General features: G+C 36.8%; 1 protein-coding gene across 1 annotated transcript in view; it reads right to left on the minus strand.

The window, feature by feature from the left end:
* Nucleotides 1-1,622: 1,622 nt before the first annotated feature.
* LOC120424962 (uncharacterized) overlaps nt 1,623-19,785 on the minus strand; it is a 33,858-nt gene continuing 15,695 nt past the window's right edge. The window contains exons 2-4 of the mRNA XM_039589316.2: nt 14,774-14,992; nt 7,049-7,182; nt 1,623-3,079 (exon numbers count right to left, since the gene is read on the minus strand). Of these exons, the coding sequence (XP_039445250.1) occupies nt 2,968-3,079; nt 7,049-7,182; nt 14,774-14,905 (378 nt within the window). The 5' untranslated portion in view covers nt 14,906-14,992 and the 3' untranslated portion in view covers nt 1,623-2,967. The remainder of the gene's footprint in view (nt 3,080-7,048; nt 7,183-14,773; nt 14,993-19,785) is intronic.

Here is a 19,785-nt window from a genome sequence, read left to right on the forward strand (position 1 = left end):
TGCAACCATTTTTTGTTTGAAACATTCTGAATTAAGATTTGAATGTTTTTCTAAAACAAATATGGCCGCAGAAATACCCATTTTTAATTCCTTTTGCTGGTTTTGTTGGGTACCCACTCAAATAGATAAATCTTGATATAGATTCTATTGTTTTAACATTTGCTATATATATAGCGATGGATAACGTAAATGTTACCAATATATGATTCTACACTTTTCTTTTTCATTATTTTCATTGAAAGAGTGATTTCTCATTTAAATTTCAACAACATTCAATGGCATCCCACTTTCCGTCTAAAACAAATTGCTTCTCAAACGTTGCAGCTTGTTTTCAATCCTCAACTTCACTTGCACGCAAGTTAAGACCATGCAAGCAGTGGTGAGTTTACTGACGGCGAGCTTTTTCGTGCGGAAGCTTCTCGGAAGTGAAGTGCTTGCAACGCCCAGCAATTATTCACCACGAGCGCAAAGAAGCGACGAATTTCCCGGAAGTGGAAAGCTCTGATGATAAACTTGACTTGTTTCTTATTGTGTTTTATGGAGTTTTGCTTTAGTTATGACTTTATTTAATATGCGTTTTTCTTTCTTCTATTTTCTTTTTATGTTTTTGATATTTTTTTTTCTAAATTAGTTTTCAATTCATCTTTGCGAAATGATTACATATGATGCAATGAATCAAGCAGTTGAAAACATGTTGGTGAAAGCAGTGAAAACAGTTTGGATTTCTATAAAAGTAAATTTCTATAGCAACATCATTCAACGCCAGCAGCATTTGAAAATCCAACAAACATAAGATTAAGCTTATCAATATTGACCTAGCTGTGGAATCTGCACGACGTGCGTTTATTGTTGGTCGATATGTACATATCTGTACATATCGTTTATGTTCACGCTCGGTCCTACGTGTGTGAAGAGGGCTAATATTTGCATATCCGTCTTGTCGGGCAGCTAGGATATTCTTTTCAAATCATGTGAGCAGAAAAAGGAGTCGTTTCATGTAGCAGACACCTTGTAACTATTGAGCTATTGAGCTGGAGGCAATTTCCCAAGTTTGCGTGCAGATGCAGATGTTGGCGGAGGAGTTTTGTGGACGTGAAGCGCTGTAGGTTCCATAGAAAGTGTAAAAACGAATTATGTTGAAGTTGACATCGAATGTTTATCTGAGTTGGACAAGAAAATGTGCGACATGGGTTCTAAAAATTGTGCAGAACTTGATTTGAACAAATCTGTAATTTCTGCGACCGAAAACATTGTTCCACCTTTTTTTTAAACAACTGCCTCCGTGAAATTTTTGGCGAATTTTTTGTTACACTCAAAAAAAAAGTGGAAAGATGTTTTTGATCGCAAAAATTACTGATTTGATAAAATTAAGTTCTGCAAAGTTCTAGAATCATCTAGACATCCTAACAAATCACTGGAAAGAAGAATCATCTTGATTGGTTGAGTTTTGTTCGAGAACCATTGAGTTGAAGTTACCGTTCCAACTTTTTTGGAGCCTTGGGCGTTGGAATGTTAATAGATATTTCATTGAAAAATATTGATAGTAGTTGAGGCTTTTGTCAGCCTACAACATCGCTGGATAACGTTTTGGAAACAAATTTGAATAAAACTCACGTAAGACATCGTGAAAGTAAAACAGTAGCTGCCACATTTTATTAAACACAAAGAGTTCAATCTCACAGATGCTCTTACATCATATTATACAAATACTGGGAAAGTTGCGTGGGTAACAATTCCATCTATTATATGTGTTTGGCTGTATAAGTGTGCGAGTTTGTATATATGCAACGGTATGTAATATTCATCAAATTTTCCGTCGCTTTTCTACCATTTTCACCATATTGTTGTGTTTCCCATTTCCAGACCAGCAATCACCAAATTATCGGATCGAGTCCCTCAGATGATTAACTATTTCTTCTTGGTACGAACTTTTGCTCAGCAAGGTGTTTCACTATGCTTAATTACGCTTTGGGGTGACGTCGTGACGACACCTGATAGTCACACCTTTTGCAGGGTGCAGTGGGGGAAAAAGGAAACCGAATTGGCGAGGCGATAAAGATGACATCTTTTGTCTGTCTGTTGGGAGGAGGGATTGGCCCTTAGTGATTAATAGGATTCTTCCAGACCAGTCGTAATTCGAACCTCCCTTTAGATGATTTAGTAACTCTGTTACGCCACTACCTGTTGTGTTTGTTCAGTGGGTTTGAGTTGCTAACAAAAGAATTATGGTTTATTTAATCATTTCATTATGATTTCTACAAGTTTTATTCGTCTCAAGTAAATACAGTAGCGTGTTGCAAAATAGTAATCATTATGACACATTTGGGGTTTTTTAATTGTATTATCTCACAGTGTATTCCCAATAAATTTACAAATAATTTAATTATAGCGCTGACTAGTTTGATTAACTTCCTCAATCTTCTTTTGCTTTCCAAAGAGAAACGGCAAATTGCCTCCGGGTATTGCACTCACTAGCGTTTGGTTTTATTATATTTATTTAGTTTTTCCTGTCTTTTCTGGTAAGTTGACTTACTTAGCGAAAATCAAAGCAAAATTTCATTCACTTCCGGTCTTGCTGGAGAAGATGTGATGGTTGTGTGTGTGTGATTGAAGGTGTTGTTGGTCGCAGATCCTCCTTAAACACTAGATAAAAGTCGATTTGTTGGCTTTTTTGTTGGTATCTTCTACAGAAATTGTAATATATGTGCTTTTGTGTAATGGGGGCCTGATCTACGTCCTACTCCGTAGTACTAACGAGTAGCTCTTAACTTTTCCCTTAGTAGTACCGATGGTAGGACCATAGCGATTAAACTCACTGTCTTCAGAGTGGTTTCATTCATAAATACAAACAGTTGTGTTCTTACAACGAACTTGAGGGGAATGTTGGGAATGGGAGAGGTATTAACAACTTGAGGTTTCTTGCATTCAAGTTAACATTTTGTGTTGTGCGGTGCGGAGGGAGACGCCTTACTTCTTGAAGCACGAGATCGGGTTGAAGTAGCACTGGCGGTACCGGATCTGGCGCTTCATCTCCGGTGCACGGTACAGCTGGTCCCATCCACCGCCGCCGCCGATGGCACTGAAAAATAGGGCAAATGAGAAGGATACCGTTAAGACAAACAACATGATTGGCTTTATGGAAGAGGAAATTGAAATGAATTAAACACAATTGTTTATCTCTTAAAGACTTTTTAGGTCAAATTATAACAAAACTCATAGCTCAAAATTAAATTGGATTACAGTGGCAAAATTACTATAGTATGATTTGCTTTGTTATAAATAACAAAGCATATCCTGGCCTATGAGACACATGCCTGCTACGTCGTGTACTTAGTAGGCCTTGATTGTTAATTGTGAGAAATTTTGAAAATTGGCAATTTTTTTCTCCCTGAAATTCAAATTACTATCTCGACTCTGGACTGTACGAAATTCCTAAATGCTACATGCATTAATTTAACTGGAAAACAATAAACTACCCTAAATTAAATGAGCCTTGGAAAAGCAAAATACTTTAATTTTGGTCAAATGTTGATAGTGCATCTTAATCTATGGACAACAACCATGATCTATGGACTACAAATAACAAATAAAAAGTTGTAAACCATACGCTACCAGATTAAATAAATAAATAAAATAAAATAACAATCTATCATTAAAAACAATATGAACCTAAAAAGAATTAATTGTGTATTGATTCCGAACGATTTCAGCAAATTTGTTACATTTTAAGTAAATTAAAGAAAAGGTGCGAGATAGTATTTAGTATGTTTTCTTGACTAAGATTACATTGACCCTGACATCACATTCTATCATTCAAGAAGTAAGCACCTTATATTCCTCGACATGACCTCAAAATGAGACAGGCTAAAAGCATTCAGCCAGACATGATGTTATTGATTGTCCAATTACAAGCCATGATTTCTCAGCTCAAGTTTGTAGCATCCCAAAAGCGTTTTAACCTTCCCTTGGTATTTAAAAAAAATCACACAAAAGGTATGGGGGTTCTTTCGACCCCAAACTTTAAAAAATGGTCAAAAAGTGTTTGACCGATTCCAGTTCTTTTGGTCCCAAATGAAAGCTTAGGATGTCACCTTTCCGAAACCGACCTGGAAACCCGGAATCGGCTGTTGCCACCGGGAATCGGCTACAACCGAAAAAAGACCTTTCTGAGACTCGGGATATGAGATAAACCCTATCATCCGACATATCAAACTCCATTAAATTGAAAGCTATTTCAATCTACCAACCCAGAGCATCCTAATTGGTTGAAATTTGCCGAAGATACAGGTCGTCGGAAAGGAGACATCCTAAGCTTTCATTTGTGATCATAAGAACCACAATCGGTCAAAAACTGTATTTTAGACGATTTTTTAAAGTTTGGGGTCGTAAGGGACCCCAATACTTTTCAAGTAACTTTTTTATGGACGCTCTCCTACACACAAAAAACTATTTCCGAATGTTACATCATTTATGATGTAACACTGTTGCACGTCATTAAACATTTAAATTTAAATGCAAATTGATGTAAATTTGCGACAAATTATACGTAAAAACATGATTTTACGTGTGATTCAACCGTTTACGTCGAGTCTCAAGTTTACATCAACTGAGTTTACATGTGATTCATTTTTTCCGTGTCGAGTAAATTCACATATTTTTTCTGTGTAGGGGTCGTCTGAGGTGTATTTGTTTTTTAAATTGTGTATTTATGCTATAAATTTAATGTTCAAAAATTTCAAGGCTTTTGCATAAGCATAGCAAAAGTTATAGCAAATTTAATTTTCAAAAAGGCCGAAAACGACCCTAATACTACTGGGTTACTCTGCACAGTGTTCGGAATGGCAAAATTCAGTGGAATAAATTGATAACTCCTTTCTTTGACGTCCGAGTAAAATGGAAGAGTTGTTGTACTTGATAAGGACTACCTTATAAGGTTATTGACATACAGGGTGACGACCTTCCAGGGTGTCAACCAAAAACTAACTTTGTAGGATTACGTTGTAGGACTTTGATGTCTTGGGCAAAGCTGTAGCGGAGAAAATTTCATGAAATTTTGTCCAAGGCGCCATATTTTGTAGCTCTGAATACACTCAAGATATACGCCATTTTTGCAAAAATGGTCCAAAAAAGCCCTTTTTTGGTGATAACTGAAAATGTTAGCATTTTAGCGGCTTACTATGTTCTGAAGAGTTGTTTATGGCATAAAATAACACATCATTGCAGAAGACAGCAGAATGTTTTGAGCCTTTATTAAGAAGTTATAACCATTTTTAAGTGATTTTGAGCCTTTTTTCAAGTTGCCATGTTTTCAAAATGGCACATTTTGGCGCAAAACCGAACAATGATCTGCCTCACAAGCAGAAGGTTCAGAGATCAAATTCCGGTCAGTACCTTTGAAATTTTGAATCAGGAATTGGAACTTTGAACATGCACAAAACCAAACCTGAATCAGGTGGGATTCAAACTCACACCCTTTGGATTGATGGTCTGGGACTCTAATCAATCGGCCATCTGAAGGTTATAAAACATGTTGTTATTCGCTCTGATGCCTAATTTGCCAGAAGGGATTGGGAGTCTTAAGATAGATCAAGGATCCGTCCGGTGCTTGCTTCTATGTTAAGGCGGGGCCGGACAATGCCCAACGACCTCGGAATTGGGCCGCTAGGATCTCTGCCATTCTGAAATGGATCGTTGGAAGCAGCGCGAGGGCTATCACCACCTTATACTCGGGACTAAGATAAGTTGTATCAGCATTCGGCACATACAAAAGTCTGATACAAATTATACTTTCCCATAATTTCGCTACCGGCTAGCGGGTATTGGATTGGACCACACACACACACACACACACACACACACACACACACACACACACACACACACACACACACACACACACACACACACACACACACACACAAAACCGAACAATGATCCTCAAAGTTCACACTTTCAACTCACTCACTTTTTAACAAAGAGACTGAAGCATTGAAAGTTCTTGGGGTTATATTTGAGAAAAGTTGGTCAAGTACTGTGAATAATAATTATAAACGACTTGTCACTAATATCAATTTATCTATGCTTCAGCATAATGTAAGGAAAATTAACATCATCGAAAGATGTATTGTTTTGAACACCTATATTTTATCGAAATTATGGTACGTTGCACAATTGTTTCCACCTGCAAATTCACATCTAGCTCAAATAAAATCAGCGTGCGGTAAGTTTATTTGGAAAGGATACATTTTTAAATTAGATAGAAAACAACTTTATTTAGATGTTTTCAAGGGAGGTCTTAGCCTCGTTGATCCAGAAGCAAAATCTATTTGATAGATTTAGATTCACCGCAGAAACTTACACGTAATGCAAGGGAATGGTTGAATGAAGGGAAGGCAGTTGTTGCCAATCATAATTTAAATACTGTAAAATTGATGTATAATTATTTTGTTTCACTTAATAGTGAATCACCAGCTATTGAAGGGAAATTGAGTTTAAAGTGGACTTTAATTTGGAAAAATTGTAGTGAAAGCTTCCTCGAAATGAAAGATCGGGCAAAAATGTTTGGTTTCGTAAATGATTTATTACCTAACAAAGAAAAATTATTAAGTTACAATATTGGAAATTTGACGTCAGCTGTTTGCGACAAATGTGGTGGAATTGATTCTAATTCACACAGAATAAAAGAGTGCCCAAGAGCAAAAAAAGTGTGGGAATGGAGTAGTCGTATTGTCCAAAATCGATATAAAATGAATGTAATTGATTTAGAGGATATTCTTCAATTAGATCTCGATGAGAAAAGCGAATCAGAAAAGGCAGCTTTATGGCTTGCAGTAAAAACAATCAGTTACAATTTGAGAGTATCAGAACCGTCATTATTTGTTTTGAAAAAGGAAATAAGAGAGCATAGATGGAATGAGCGAAAAAACATAAGGATTATTTTTGGAAATAGTTTGAACATTTGTTAAGAGCAGGTTATGGTAGTTTGTAACACAAACAATGGGTAAATAAACTATTTTTAAAAACCGAAAAAAAAATTAATAAAACTCACTTGTTCTGCGCGTACTGGGCCAGCAGCTGCAGCTGTAACCGGTCCAGACCGTAGTCGTCCAGCTGGTTCGAAACGTACGGGTTGTAGTTGCTGTACATTTTCCGCAGCTCGTTCAGGTTCACCTCGGGGGCATCCTGCAAAAAAAAAATCCCAGTGAAAACTATTGTGTAAACAATTTTCCTAATGATGACGAAAATGATCCAAAACAACTCGCCCACAATGCTCTAAGCGTCTGGTTTACAAGACGGTTGACAGTGTTTTCCCTGTTTTCTAAAAGAGTTAATTGGTTCAACATAATGATTTAGTTAGTGTGGGGGTGGCAAAAATAGGCCTTGAGGGAAAACTGAAAAGCTTGGGAACGCCGATGCCAACGGTTGCAAACACTTTCTTTAGTGGAAAGTCATAGACAAAATGGCAAATTTAGTTCAAGATTTTGTTCAACTCACAGCATCATCAAGTTTCAGGGTTTAAATTACCGTCGATTAGTTCTGAGAAGAGCTCACACACACACACACAAGCAGGAGATGAGGAAAATGTTTTCCGCGAATCTCGGATCAACGTTTTTCGCGGCTAATTAGCGAGAGAAAATAGTTTTACTCGTGGGAAGGGAAGGACAATTTTCCACCTAATGATGAGTGAAATTATGTAAATTCCTAAATTGGACGTAATTTTTAGCTGTGGGAAGGAATGAAAGGCTCTGTCAAGGTGGGTTTTTATAGTATTATGTAAGATGGATTAAAGTTTTGCAGAAAAAGGTGCCACAATTTTCCTTGAAGTTCAAGAAAGCAATAATGTTCGCTTTTTCCGTGAAATTGTAAATGTCAACACGTGGCATTTATCGTCCTGAATCCTTTGCAAACCTACATATTCTCACGAAACGATTGGAAGTCACTTAACTTCTAGGTATTTACACACTGCACTTCACAGCACAAAAGCAAGGATACTTCCGATGTAGTTCCGTGACGCACACAGGATTTGCTTTTATGTTCTGGTGCAATCCCCCAGTCGAACCAAGACTTCAATCGATCGTCAAAATGTCAACATAAATTCCGGCCAAGTGGCGTAACGCACTCCACGTGTGCCACTTCACAGTGGTTGGTGGGAATTTTTACTACTTCGTGCTCTGGCCGGGATGCAGCAGGTGGTTGCACAGTGCCTGTTTAGTGTTGCAAACATATTGCCATTCGTGGTAAAAGCATAGAAGGGGATGTTCAAAAGTCATAATAATTTTTTGTTTTGGAATACGTTCAATTATTGTAATCCTGAAACACTTTTATTTTAATCAAGCATTGAGAACCCTTACATCGTAGAGCCTGATAATACCAAATTGGTTTGCACTTTTGTTTCATCATGAAGATAAAGTTATCCCATTTCAACGTAAGGATCGGTACAATTCGTGCGATTCCGAGCCACGTGGGATGAGTTACAATTTAACTGTGCGTTTTACGAATTTGGTGCTTACCTTGCACATCCAATAGGGGAAGCAAAAGTGACTTTTTGTGGGATTTAAGGGGCTCGATTCGGTGGTCGATTTATCCTAGGTCCCTACAAATCGACGCTGTCGTGCTAACTATTTGACGTTCAGAGAAAAACGCGTTTTAATGTTTGACCTTGAATAAACAAAACCGAGAGCACACAATGTAAACAATAACAAACATGTTTTGTAAGGCTAAACATGCTGTGCATTTTCCCGAAGTTTGGTTGTCAAATCCCGAGTTATAGTTGGAAATGTCGAGCTCGTACCTGTATCAAACGCGCTTTGACCTGAAATCCCTTTGGTCAATCAATTGTCGCTCTTACATCAATTTTCAGGCTGTGTCAAAATAGCTGGACAAGATTGAAACTTCTTTCACATGTTTTTATTAAATATCTCAGGATTGAAATCGATTTTTTAGGATCAGGACGGTCAAAAGTTGAGGCTGCAGAAAATGGCGTTCTTTACTCAATGTTGTCCAAAATCGACATTAGACAAGTTAGCACGAGAGCGACGAAATGTTTTGCGCCTTTTTTAATATTGTCAAACAATATTTCAAAAATATTTTGAGATGCGAAATCAAATTTTTAAATGAATGTACAGTGATTTCAAGGATAGCCCCGAGAAAGCCCAGATTTGAACCACCCTGTTGTACAGATTTAGGAAATTTAAAATTATGAATAAAGAGGATTGTTTTGAAGTGATATGTGATAATGATAACTTAGGAATAATTAATTATGAAAAATCTCATTGGCAACCTACCAAATTTTCAACATTCCAAAATTCAACTTTTTTTCTGTGTAGGGGATGCTGAGTGGGAATTCTCCGAACAAAGTTCTCGGGAGACAAGCCATTTAAAGCCCCTCATTTAGAGCGTCCAATTTCCCGTCCCGGGAATTCCCAGAGAAAAAATATTTCCCGTTTCCCGGGAATTTACGAAATACATGCGGAAGTATACATTTGACAGGGTTGCCAGATCTTCAATGGACTCATTGGAAAGGCCTTTCAATTACCTAACCAACGATGGGTCGGATGATGGATCCAGACATAGTTTACATACATTTAAGTGAGATCCGGCTTCAAAAAAGTACATAAATATCACTTAAGTGGTCATAACTCGAGACAGGGTTGCCAGATCTTCAATGTTTTGGACTCATTGGAAAGGCCTTTCAATTATCTAACCAACGATGGGTCGGATGATGGATCCGGTCATAGTTTACATACATTTAAGTGAGATCCGGCTTCAAAAAAGTACATAAATATCACTTAAGTGGTCATAACTCGAGACAGGGTTGCCAGATCTTCAATGTCTTGGACTCATTGGAAAGGCCTTTCAATTACCTAACCAACGATGGGTCGGATGATGGATCCAGACATAGTTTACATACATTTAAGTGAGATCCGGCTTCAAAAAAGTACATAAATATCACTTAAGTGGTCATAACTCGAGACAGGGTTGCCAGATCTTCAATGTCTTGGACTCATTGGAAAGGCCTTTCAATTACCTAACCAACGATGGGTCGGATGATGGATCCAGACATAGTTTACATACATTTAAGTGAGATCCGGCTTCAAAAAAGTACATAAATATCACTTAAGTGGTCATAACTCGAGACAGGGTTGCCAGATCTTCAATGTTTTGGACTAATTGGAAATGCCTTTCAATTATCTAACCAACGATGGATCGGATGATGGATCCGGACATAGTTTACTTACATTTAAGTGAGATCCGGGTGTACCCCATTTGGCATAATGGACATTTGGCATAACGGGTTTTCAAGAAGGACGTTTGGCATAATGGACGTTTGGCATAATTGGTCCAAGACATCAGGGACGTTTGGCATAATGGACATTTGGCATAATGGACGTTTGGCATAACTCGTTCAAAAACTATCAAGGACGTTTGGCATAATGGACATTTGGCATAATGGACGTTTGCTAGCTTTTTTTTTTGTTTTGTTAAATTAGTATAATTTTTTGTAAAGAATAATAACTTATAGCTTTTTTCCTATTTTCTAAACAGATAGTTTTACTTTAAAAGCTTTATAATGCATTTTTTTCATAAAATTATTTAAAATTCTTTTTTAGAATGTGTCTATATAAAATTAAGATTTTTCTCCTTTTGAAATAGCAGCTAATTTTTTGTATTATTTTTTTCTTTCTTTTATTTTAAATTCAACTAACAAAGAGATGTAAGTTTTGCCAGTCTTTAAATATTTTGCAATAAAGATTTTACACTATTTTCCCTTTTCCCTCCTTTTTTGAATTCAACCTGAAGAATGTATGTACATTTGCTCTTCATTAAAGAAATGCAATTAATATTGTTAAAGCAATTTTCTCTTCTTTAATTTTAAAACTAAAAGAAGGTAAAATCTCTCAAAAGATGTGCAGTTTTTGTTTTTTTTTTAATATTTTGCAATTGGGTACTAAAGCCCTATGTCAATTTTTATGTGCAATGGTAAAAAACACGATCAAAATCCATTTCTGATCACTTTTATGCATTTTAATGCAAACAAAAATAATGACAAGACAACATTTTTTCGATGGATCAACTATGGTCCCCTAGGTACGAGCTGTCAAGTAGGAACTTTTCTGTCAAGAAGGACCGCCAGGTTAATTTTTCAAAATTGATTTAAAAATCCATTTTAAACTCTTTGTGGTCGTACAAAGGGTCATTGTACTCAGAAAAATAAGCTTTATCGCTGTAAGCAATAATATCAGCTATCTAAGCTTCATTTTAGGACCCAATTATTGTTTTTTTTATGCAATTTTCCCTTCTTTAATATTCAACCTTAATAAGGGATGTTCATTTTTCATTCTTTAAATATTTGACAAATGAGTTGTTATGAAATTTTCCCTTCTTTTAGTTTAAATTCAACGTTTAGAAGGGAAAATCTCATAAAAAATACGTTTTGAATACTTGACAATTGCCTTTGTTTAGTTTATGAAATTTTCCCTTCATTTATATAAAATTAAACTTATAGAAGGAAAAGTCTCTTTAAAGATTCACATTTTGCCACTCTTCAAATGTTTGACAATCGCATTATTTTTATGTTTTTCACCAACCTCTATTCAAAAAATCAATTTAATTAGCAATTTCAACAGTTTTCTCTTCTTTAAGATTAGTTTTAAATAAATACAAGAAGAGAAAATTGCATACACAACTTTATTGCAAAAATAAAGCAACAGAGAAAAAATGTGCAAAAATGATAGAAATGTTTAAAGAGAACATCTATTAGAGAATTTCCCTTCTTAAGTTGTATATGAAATATGGTAAAATTTCATAAAACAACTAAATTGCAAAATATTTAATGAAAAGTAAAATCGAAATCTGCAAAACAATTAATTTCATGAATTAATTAAAACAGTAAATCTTCAACATGGGTCATACATCGACATCTGACTACTCTTGTGTCACCAAGCTGTTGTGGCCAAGGCAGTTTAGTTATTGAGTTATTCTATTAAAGGTTCTTGGTTCAATTCCCGTAGACAACACTTTTTGTTTTGAAGGATGAACTTTTTCTTGAAATTGACTCGAGGGCATAATTCTCTCGGTAGAACTGTGGATTTATTTAGAGATTTTTCCTTCTTCAGTGGGTCTCGTGGCGCAGGGGTAGCGGCTTCGGCTGCCGATCCCGATGATGCTAAGAGACGCGGGTTCGATTCCCGCCTTATCCACTGAGCTTCTATCGGATGGTGAAGTAAAACGTCGGTCCCGGTTTCTCCTGTTTCGTCAGAGGCGCTGGAGCAGAAATCCCACGTTAGAGGAAGGCCATGCCCCGGGGGGCGTAGTGCCAATAGTTTCGTTTTTTCCTTCTTCAAGTTAAATTATGATCAAAAGAAGGGAAAATTGCATTATAACAGCTCAATTGTCGAAAATTTGAAGAGGTTTTTTCATCATTAAGTTGAATTTCATATAAAAGGGAAAATTTTATTCAAAAAATATTATTGCTTATTATATTGAAAGGGGAAAATGTAAAGCTAACAAGAGATATTTTCTTTCTTTAAACTAAATTTTCAATAAAAATATCAAAATTTCATTAAAAAGATTTATTGTGAATTATTCAAAAAGGAAACAATTTACTGTTGGGGAAAAAATAAAGAGATACCTAGTTTTTCGAAAAAACTAACAGTAATCTCTGAAAGTTGAATAAAAAAGGCAAATAAACAATACATTTTCATTCGTGAAAATGAGAAGTACTTATAAAATAAAACAAAAATAAAATCTAGTAATAATTATGCCAAATGTCCATTATGCCAAACGTCCTTGATAATTTTTGAACGAGTTATGCCAAACGTCCATTATGCCAAATGTCCATTATGCCAAACGTCCCTGATGTATTGGACCAATTATGCCAAACGTCCATTATGCCAAACGTCCTTCTTAAAAACCCGTTATGCCAAATGTCCATTATGCCAAATGGGGTACACCCGTGAGATCCGGCTTCAAAAAAGTACATAAATATCACTTAAGTGGTCATAACTCGAGACAGGGTTGCCAGATCTTCAATGTCTTGGACTCATTGGAAAGGCCTTTCAATTACCTAACCAACGATGGGTCGGATGATGGATCCAGACATAGTTTACATACATTTAAGTGAGATCCGGCTTCAAAAAAGTACATAAATATCACTTAAGTGGTCATAACTCGAGACAGGGTTGCCAGATCTTCAATGTTTTGGACTAATTGGAAATGCCTTTCAATTATCTAACCAACGATGGATCGGATGATGGATCGGATGATGGATCCGGACATAGTTTACATACATTTAAGTGAGATCCGGCTTCAAAAAAGTACATAAATATCACTTAAGTGGTCATAACTCGATACAGGGTTGCCAGATCTTCAATGTCTTGGACTCATTGGAAAGGCCTTTCAATTACCTAATCAACGATGGGTCGGATGATGGATCCGGACATCGTTTACATGCATATAATTGAGATCCGGGTATTTGTGGAAACACATTTTTATACATAACTTTTGAGCTACTTATCGAAACTTCAAACAATTCAATAGCGATGTATGGGACCCTAAACCAAGTCGAATGCAACTGGTTCGATCAAAATCGGTTCAGCCAGTGCTGAGAAAACTCAGTGAGAATTTTGGTCACATACATATATACATACACACACACATACACACACACATACACACACACAGACATTTGTTCAGTTTTCGATTCTGAGTAGATATGTATACATGAAGGCCTAGGTGCTTTTAATAGAAAGTTCATTTTTAGAGCAGGATTATAGCCTTACCTCAGTGAGGAAGGCAAAAAAATCGTATTTCGGTTGAAAGAAAGGGGTCTTCTATCTTTATTTTGATATAAATATATAATATAAATAATATTGCTTTAAATAACGGTGACTTACTGATAATCAGCGATGGAAGAATCATCATCAAAAGAAAATCTTTTGACGCTCATCAAGAGAAAACAATCTGAACAGAGCATGGCTATTCGCTCTCGCGCACAAAATATCGTTAAAAAGAAACTCAAAAAATCGTCCTCTTGATTATTCGGCGGAACATCTATTTCTCTACTACACTTGCAGGTATAACGTCACTTTTGTAGATGGCAATGTGTGTAAACAAAACGAAATAAATTATTTAAAGTGATGCTAACAGGGTGATTCTTTCTTTTTTTTTGTTTCTAAAAAGATAATTTTCCGGAAAAATGCAAAATTTTACTCTCGATTACCGGAAAATTGAAATCTCAAGATTCGTCACACTTTTTATCTTTGTATGTTTCTAAATATTGAAAGTTATTTAGGATATTTTAAAATTTAGCAAAAAAAATCTCAACAGTTTTACAATTTAGCATTGAAAATCGATCCAATAATTTCCGAGTAACTATTATTTCTGAAAAGTTTTAAGCGTATCCTCAAACTTTACCGTAAACACCAAAAAGGCTATTTGCGAACTGGTAGAGAATTACTCTGGAGCTCTTTGAAATAAAAACCCAATTCAATTTAGACCGCGAGATAATAAAATTGGCTTGAAAGCTTCTTTCAGGCTATCAAAATATATTTTGAAACTAATCGCTATAGTTTTTTGAACCTCAATTCGGCTATAGTTTTGACTTCAATCATAATACATTATGCTTAAAATGTTCAAAAGTGATGGAAACACCATTGTTTTTCCAGTGAGATCATTCTCACCCAACACTAACATTTTTGTTGTCACGTCAAACCCTCTTTCAGGCAATACTATTCTCACGTTGTAACTCAATTCAGTCAAACCCTGCCCTCACCTGGTTGTCAATTGCATTTTGTGGTCGTCCGCTGGTCAGTTTGACCACACACAGCAGTACCAGGATGAGCGCCAGTACCGTCTGCCGGGAGGATGTCGTCGATAAGGACGTCGACGCACTGGGGGACACCATCGTGTGGGTTGGCTGGCGGTTTACGTGTGTGCTTAAAAGGGCGATTTGACGTAATTAACGGTGTGTGTTTGTGGCCTGGACTTGAACCTGGAAAGAACATCCAAGGGAGAAAAAGAGATTTCGTTAGTTTAAAGTGGATTGATTTTGTTTAACATACACTAAAAGCTCCGATAAAAGGAAGACCCCGAAGAAATGCAATTAATTTAATGCAACTGCACTTTTTTCCAACCGTCGAGCAAAAACAGACACTTTGATGGCGAAAGGAGGAAATAAATTTTCTATGATGCTTCGCGATAGTAGCCATTCAGGGGTTGTTTGCGGTGAAGCACGTTGCGTTACATGATGCATACCAGCAGGCGAAGATTATGTGGCAAATTGCCTTACCGCCAAGACCTAGTCGAAGAAACGGATACACTCTCTCTGTGTGTGTGTCTTATGATGAAGATTAATATTTATCAAGTGGTTCCGTTTCGCCGCCAACATCCGGGAATTTATGTAACACACGCCAACCAGATTGGTTACACACGACGATGATGTTGTAGAATTCCGAATGGGGTGAAAGGATTTAGTCTCCGCTGTGATAAGATTGTGTTTTTCCCGCCCCCAGTCGGATAAGAGAGGACAAGGGCATCAACACTCTTATCATTCAAGGCCGTCGAATCTTGAACCAGGAAGAGAAACCTGCTGCGAAATGTCATCATCTTCGATTTTTGCGAGGGTGTGCAAAGTTATGCTTGGTCACACGACGCCCCTTGAAGAGCAGCAGCCAAGGTCCCACGAAACGACATTATTTAAATTTATTATCGTTTTGTTTTCGCATAAGGACAGGAAAACGGATAATGACTAATAGTGGCGAACGGAAGGACGACTTCGTGGTTGGAATACAGGGTTGGATGGTTGTTTTCATTTTTGCCATCCAGTTGACAAATTGGTTGTGGCTTTGGGTAAGGACACTCCTTGACAGAAGAAGCGTGACCACTTGATAGATATTAATTTCTGAAGTTGGACAATAGACTTTTTACTTAGTATTCATTCAGAATAGTTTTTTCTAATATTTGAAGAGTGAAACAATGAAAGTAACTATTTACAAAAGTTTTAACATGAAAACATATTGCCCATGTCCGCATTAGTGTCCCATATGAGTAATTATACTAAACTGAGTACACTCTTGGATTCGAGTTCCAACGATTGGAACCAAACATGAAGGAAACGTTTAGTTAAGATATCTGCAATCGAAAATATGACTCACTGAGAAAACTTATTTTTTCTCTGTATCTTTGCAATGATATTTCAATTCAATTCAATTTTGAAATTGTTAATAAAATACAATTTTTGTTAAAATATAACCTTTTAAAACTTGCTACATTTTCAGACGACCCTCGTCCACCACTTCTTTTAAAAAAATCTCTTTATTAGGGAAATATAAAAAAGTGCCGGCCGTAACCGGTTCCTGCGTGACCAGGTTTGGTCAGAGGATATCGGCATAACCTTAGATGGTCATAATTAGCAATTTCATGAAGTTTGATATGTCGCATGGTAGGGTTCTTTGCATACTCCCAAAGTGTCCCCACTGGCCACACGGAGAAAAAAGAGTTCCCAAAAACGTGAACAAGCGTTCATGAAAATGGGAACCACGAACAAAGTGTTCAAATCCGATGGTACGTTTTTGGAAATCGTACCATGAGATTTGAACACTATATTCGAACTTTTGGAATCTCTTTTTTCTCCGTGCACCGGTAACCGGTTTTGGCGTGACCAGGTTGGGTCAGAGGATATTGGCATAACCTCAGATGGTCATAATTAGCAATTTCATGAAGTTTGATATGTCGCATATGGTATGCTTCCTTGCGCACTCCGGAAGTGTCCTCCTGTGGCCACCGGTAACCGGTTCCGGAGTGACCAGGTTGGGTCAGAGAATATTTGCATGACCTCAGATTCAGTGTTGGTATTATCGCGCTCTCGCGAGAAAATTTTCTCTCTCTCGAGTTCTCGCCGCGAGTCTCGAGCTGCCGAGAGAAACTCACCGATTGCCCGTGCTCTCCTCCGCTCGCGAACGGGCTTTCTCGCGAGCCAGAATTGCCCGTTCGCGAGAAGTTGAACTTGTTAGAAACGAACAAAAAACAACACAGCGATTGAAGTTACACCTCTATAACATCGCCTGGTTCGTATTCATAAGCCTGATAAATAAATTGCTAGCTTGGGACGAACGGCTAGCACGAGGCGCTCGCGAACGCTCGCGGCGAGAGCGAGAACGCGAACGAAAATGCGAGCGCGAGCGAGAAGAGAAAAGTACTACAAGTTCTCTCCCTCGTTCGCGAGCGAGAAATGCTTTCCTTCTTCTCGCTCGAATTCCAACAATGCCTCAGATGGTCATAATTTTCAAATTCATGAAGTTTAATATGCAACATGACGGGTTTCTAGCGATACCCTTATTGGAACCGTTTTCGTGGTACCCTGGAACCGGTTCCGGATCGGCCACAGTTGGTGGGAATCGATCCCATACAGTTAGAGATAGTATGTAGTGTACGTATGTAATGATTTACAAAAAATCCGGTTGAAATTATTGGACCATGAGTTGATTTTATAACAAAAGCTGGAAAAATCATGTTTTTCTGATGTTCCAGATTAACGGAACCGCTCCATAAACACATTTTTTGCATGAACAATTGTCCGCAAGACACTTTTTAAAAAAGTGTCTACTTGGATGTGGATAAGGTGTCATCCATTAAGTACGTCACATTAAAATCAGCCAAAAATTTCTCCACCCCCCTTTGTCACGATTTCCCTATGATTTTAACACGCAATGTCACGCTGGCTCGAAACCCCCACTTCCCTCAGAACGTGACGTACTTTATGGATGACGCCTAATGGACGTCCCCTTAAGAATTAAATCAAAATAATGTAATCAAATATTGCCCAGTCTTGATTTGGTCCCAGAACCTCAAATCAACATTCGAACAGTATTGAATTTGACTTCTATCAATTCTCAATGTATAAATACATCATGATGAGTAAAATTGGTACATCATTGTTTGTTTGTTTAATAAAATGGGCCCCAGATCAGTTTTTTGAAAAATTCTTTCGTCAGGAAATAGCTTGTGAGATTCTTTATCGGACTGTATAATAAAATTGAAAATGTCCAAAATGGCGTATACATCATATCGTCGTAAAACGGCAGCATAAGTGTATGCACGAAACGAAGACCATGGCCAGGTTAATACAGCAATTCCCACGAAAACAGTTTGATTAGAAAAACAAAAGTTGTCTGGTCGGGCTCAAAATTGGACTTGGGGTTCCTTGGCCTAAATAATTAGACCCTTATTTTTTTGTTAGGCCAATAGAGTGATCTACACCGTTTTAGGGTGGTCCAAAAAATGGCAATTTTCGTCGATTCGCAAAACATCGCAAAAACCACACTTATCAAAAAATCATAACTCCGCGCCATTTCAACCGATTTTTGCTGTCTTAGACGCAAATGAAAAATGATTAGATAGGCTTTTGAGCAAAAAATAGTTTAAAGTTTCGAAAAATTAAGCCTTATATCTGAAAAGGTCGTATGAAAACTTAAAAAGCGGTTTTGGAGGTCACGGGATCAAATCCTACGGTTGAAAATATTTTTATCGGATTTCAATTTACGTAAATATGTGAAAATGGTGATGTTTCGTCAACAGGATTCGTATGGATTTTTAAAATAAAACTGGGTTTTTCGACGCGCAACGCGGTTTTTGCAAAAATCGACGATAATTTCCATTTTTTTGACCACCCTATCACGGCCTAGGTCGCTCTTATGATAAAACACAAAAAAAAACAGATTTTTTTTTTCGAATCATGCTGTTTGCTTGGGGAAAATTGAACAAATGTAAGGGAAAACCAATTTTCCTGCAATTTTGTGAGCAGGAGGCGCTTTTGGAAATTCAGATACTTTCAAAGACCAAATTTAATAATCTATAACTAGGGCTAGTGATTTAACACGGCAACAAAATTGAAACTACACGATATCATAAAATTATTAAATTGCAATCTTAATGAATATTTTACAACATGTATTGTAGTTTAAACCATATTGAATTTAAAAAATCTTCAATTTAGACCAAAATATTCATTGTTTTTATACTTTCCTTGTGCGTTATGCAATTTTTCCATCGTTATTTTAATAAATTGTACAGAGAAAACAAAATTGCTTTGTGCATTGAAGTTTCAAATGACGTTCTTTCACATTATTAGTTTAAATTCGTGTATAAAAGAAAAAAAATTCTTCATGTGTTATAGCATGCTTCCAACTTCATATTGTATTATCCAAAAATCAAATCAAACCATCCACTTTAACGAAGCCAGGTCTTTTGTGGTCTCTGTTGCAAGTTTCTGCTCGAACCTTGAAATCCGAAGGTTTGAATGGGGTGAGCACCCAACCCTCTTTCTACTCCGAGTCCAATTGCCGCCAGCGATCTCTCCGAAGCAGGCTTGATTTTGTTCGTGATTCTCAATTTCATGAACGCGTGTTCACGATTTTAGGAACTCTTTTTTTTCTCTTTATGCTGCCTGTATTATCCATGGCATGTTAAAACCAAAGCTTATGATTAGGGTTAGTGAAATTTCACGATTTCGCGGACAGCGTGAAATCCGCGAAATTTGGCTTTTTCCGCGAAATTCCGTGAAATTTTATGTTTGTGGGGATTTGTAACGATATTTCTTAAAATAATTTATCAGACTCAAATAGGAATGAATTACTGTATGATTAAGCAAATGAATACCTTGGTTCAATTACTAATACAGGGTTAGTGATTTTTGACGATTTCGTTGACGGCGAGAAATTCATGAAATTTATCAATTTCCTCAAATCATTTTTTTTAAATAACAAAATAATAAATATATCATCCATA

The sequence above is a fragment of the Culex pipiens genome, chromosome 2 (genome assembly GCF_016801865.2).
Source record: "Culex pipiens pallens isolate TS chromosome 2, TS_CPP_V2, whole genome shotgun sequence".
NCBI classification, from domain to species: Eukaryota; Metazoa; Arthropoda; class Insecta; order Diptera; family Culicidae; genus Culex; species Culex pipiens.